This window comes from Arachis ipaensis, chromosome B07 (genome assembly GCF_000816755.2).
Source record: "Arachis ipaensis cultivar K30076 chromosome B07, Araip1.1, whole genome shotgun sequence".
Classification (NCBI taxonomy): domain Eukaryota; kingdom Viridiplantae; phylum Streptophyta; class Magnoliopsida; order Fabales; family Fabaceae; genus Arachis; species Arachis ipaensis.
In genome coordinates, this window is record NC_029791.2 from 33170510 (window position 1) to 33174701 (window position 4192).

Below are 4192 nucleotides of genomic sequence, written 5' to 3' on the forward strand. Positions count from 1 at the left end.
AAAATGTCTAAATGGGCAAAAGATCAAAAGTTCCAAACATTGGTGATCTTTGTTCTATATATACTAATATAATAACTAAGAAGTACAGAAAGTATGATAGACTAGACTAGAGGTGCGAAAATCCATCCTTGGGCCCACTTTGGTTGAGTGCTTGGGCTGAGCTTGGCGTCCAACTTGAGGAATGGGCATTGAACGCCCGTTGGGGGGTTGATCCACGCTGCCTTGTGCCTTGGTGGGCTTTGAACACCCAAAAGGGGGTGACTGGCATTCAACGCTGCCTTCCTTGTCTCTTTGGGGCGTTGAACGCCAGCAAGGGGGTAACTCCTTGGCATTCAACGCCCAATATGGGCAGGCTCCTTCGAAGAAAAGTATAAACTATTATATATTGGTGGAAAGCTCTAAAAGTTAGAATTTCAACACTGTTGAGAACGTGTCATTTGGACCTCTATAGCTCCAGAAATGCTCGTTTTAATGCATGGAGGTTAGAATCTGACAACAGCTGCTACGCTTTCCTTGCCTCTGAATCGGACTTTGCCAAAACTCTTCAATTTCAGCCAGAAATTACCTGAAATCATATGAAAACACACAAAATCAAAATAGAATCCAAAAATGTGAATTTTGCATTAAAACCTATGAAAATATAATAAAACTTTGGGTAAAGTACTAATTTGGTCCCCTACGTTTGGGGTGAATTATGCTTTTGTCCCCTACATTTAAAGTGTTCTATTTAAATCCAAAATAGTTTTGATTTGTATCAATCAAGTCCTGTCGTTAAGTGGGTGTGAAATACTTAACGTCGTGTCCTACGTGGCAAAGGAGAGGGGACAGGGGTTAATAGCCGTGTAATTGTTCCTGCCTTTGGACAGAACGCATGCTTACCCTGACTCTTCTTCTTCTTCTTTTGAAACACGAAATGATAAAAAAACCCCACAAACCCATCGATCGTCACTCAAGGGTTGTGATTCGCAGCTAGAGAGGTGACATTGTCCTTCAGTAATGTTAAAGGTCCACAGAAGCAGTTAGTTTGAAAAATTTCCTTTCCGGAAGACGATCGTATCAGGTATTCCTTTATCAAATCTTCTCAACCCATTTGGTTTTCATCTTAATGCATGTTGATATGTGATTATTTTGTTTTATAGTTTCATATTCGTTCCTTGTTTTGTTTTGGAAGTTTTTATTTTGCCCTAGTGATTGCATTTATGCATTTCTGTTGTTGTTGATCAATGTGAAAATTTTATGAAGTCTATTATGTTTGTCTAATAGATTGTTCAGAAAATGAGTTATTTTAGTGTCAAGATACACCATGGGGAGAAGTTTGGGTTTGATGGTGAACCTTTACAATATGTGGGAGGTGAGACTTTCATAGTGGACTTGAGACTTCGATAGTGGACTACTGTGATGAAGATAGGTGGAGTAGGTCCGAGGCCATGGAGATAGTGGTCGAACAGGGATATGTGGCAAAGAACATCACTGCAATGTTGTATAAGTCTCTGAAAGATAAAACAGATGTAGGACTGAGGATGCTTCACACAGACAAGGATGCAATGGACATGGCTAGATTTGAAATGAGGGATAATATGGTGGAGCTTTTTGTTGTTCACAAAGATGGTGCTACTGCTAGGAAAGGCTGCACCATTGAGGAAGTTGAAGAGATAGATGGTGATGAGGCTGCTGCACCCACTGCAGGGACTATTGGGCCTAGTCCAATTGTGCTGCAAAAGGCCCAATCATCTGCTCAGGTCAATGTGGGTAAGAAGCCCAAGGTGGTGACAGAAGCCCAAAATGATATGTTGGATGATGATGATGAAGAAAGGTCAGAGAGGTCAGATTTTTCAGGTGATGATGAATCTGAGGATGATGACTACCAGCCAGGGAATGATGATGAGGGAGACAGTGATGAACAATGGAGTGAAAACAGCTCTGGAGATAGTGATATGGAGGTTGCATTTGATGACAGCGATGATGATTGGAATGGTGATAGGGGTTTGTATGATGTTGATATCACAACTACGAAAGATTCTCAAAAGATGAAACAGAGTGTTCCAACTGAGAGCGTACAAGGAGAATTTAGTGGCAGTGTTAACAAGAAAAAAGAGCAAGTGGTGGATGCTGGACAAAGGGATGAAGATGATGGATATGAGAGTGAGGAGTTGTGGGATGTCCCTGTAAGTGATGATGAAGGGGATCCCTTGTTGAGGAAGTACCCGTTGTATAAGATTTTGAAGAATATGAAGGAGTATAAATGGGAGGTTGGGACAATATACGTAGATAGAAATGCTTTTAAGGAATGTGTAACTAGCTATGCTGTGCACAGTGGCAGAGGAATATGGTTCTCAAAGTGTGATAGCCATAGGTGCAAAGCTGTTTGCAAAGAAAGTTGCAAGTAGTTTGCTTACTGCCATAAGATGAAGAGAGAGGATACATGGCAATTGACCAGCTATTACAAAAAACACACATGCAGTAAGGCAACCAAGATTGGTATCATGAGTTCTCAGTGGCTGAGTAAGGCTTTTATGAAGAAGATCTGTGAGAACCCTAAAATCAAGTTGAGAACTTTGATAAGGAAGGCTCATAGCAAGTGGAATATTGATCTCACAAAGACCAAAGCTGCTAGAGTGAAGCAGCAAGCCTTGGATGAGATTAATGGTACTTATGGAGAGCAATATAGGAGGATTCATGACTATGCTGCCGAGTTACTGAGGTCAAATCCAGGTTCTACTATTCAGATACAAGTTGAGAGACCTCCTGAGTTTCAACTAGAGACACCAATTCCTGGTAAGGACATGAGACCACGATTTGAGAGGATCTATATCTGCTTGGAGGCTTGCAAACAGAGTTTCATGGTGTGCAGACCCATGATCGGCCTTGATGGATGCTTCATCAAGACTCCATACGGTGATCAACTTCTAACAGCCATTGGATGGGACCCCAACGATCAGATTTTGCCAGTTGCTTATGCTATTGTTGAAGTAGAGACAAAAGACTCGTGGAGATGGTTTTTGTTGAATCTGTGTGATGATTTGGAAGTTGATAAGATTAGATGGTATACATGAGCGACCAACAAAAGGTAACCCTCAATCTAAGCAGTACTTACCTGAACTTGTGTAATTGATTCTATCTTTAATTCATGTTGTGCTGTTATTAACTTGTGATGTTTTCAAATTCTGCTTGCAAAGGATTGATCCCTACCTTTGATGAGTTGCTGCCTGGCATAGATCACAGGTTTTGTGTCAGGCACTTATATAGCAATTTCAGAAAAAGGCTCCCAGGTGTTCAGCTAAAAATGATGATGTGGAAGGCTACAAAGGCAACATATGTCCAGGAGTGGGAGAGAAGGATGAAGGAGATTCAATTGGTTGATCAAGGAGCTTATAATCATCTCATGGAGATCCCTGCCAAGTATTGGAGCAAGCCCAGGTTTAATTATTTTCCTAGAGTTGATACACTTGTAAACAACATGTGTGAGTGTTTTAACTCTGTTATTGTAGAGGTTAGAGAGAAACCCATAGTGTCTATGTTAGAAGATATTAGGGTTTATCTAATGAATAGGTGGGCTGACAACAGACAAAGTATAGTTACATATGCTGGAGAAATTTTGCCAAAAATAAATAAGAAAATTGAAAGAGAGTTTGATAAGGGTGGGAAGTGGTTGGCCATTGATAAACCACTATTTTATGATTTATCTTGTATTCAATTGAGTGGTTTTTATTAACTCTTTACCCACTTATTCATACTATTTGCATGGTTTTATATTTCCTTCCTAATTATGTGTTTTGATTGAAAACATGCTTCTTTGATCTTATATTTTCTTATTATTAATCCTCTCTTATTACCATTAGATGTCTTGATATGTGTGTTAAGTGATTTCAGAGATTACATGGCAGAAATGGCTTGGAGGATGGAAAGAAAGCATGCAAAAGTGGAAGGAATACAAGAAGTTGGAGAAATTGCTAAGCTGTCCAGCCTGACCTCTTCGCACTCAAACAGCTATAACTTTAGCTACAGAAGTCCAAATGATGCATTTCCAGTTGCGTTGGAAAGCTAACGTCTGGGGTTTCGATTTGATATATAATATGCTATAGTTTCCCTAACGCTAGATGACGCGACTGCGTGATCCATACGGCCGCGTCGCAGTGACGGAAATCCAGCGTGGTTGAATTCAGGACCAGCGAATTCTGGGCTGTTTCTGACC

The 4192-nt window shown here is 40.4% G+C and overlaps 1 protein-coding gene across 1 annotated transcript; it reads left to right on the forward strand.

The window, feature by feature from the left end:
- LOC107607121 lies at window positions 1428-2387 on the forward strand. Its single transcript, XM_016309103.1, has one exon. It carries the CDS (start codon window positions 1428-1430, stop codon window positions 2385-2387), a length of 960 nt encoding a protein of 319 aa, XP_016164589.1.

Coding starts and splice junctions, on each gene's coding strand:
- LOC107607121 (XM_016309103.1), top strand. CDS start 1,428: ATGGAGATAGTGGTCGAACAGGGATATGTGGCAAAGAACATCACTGCA.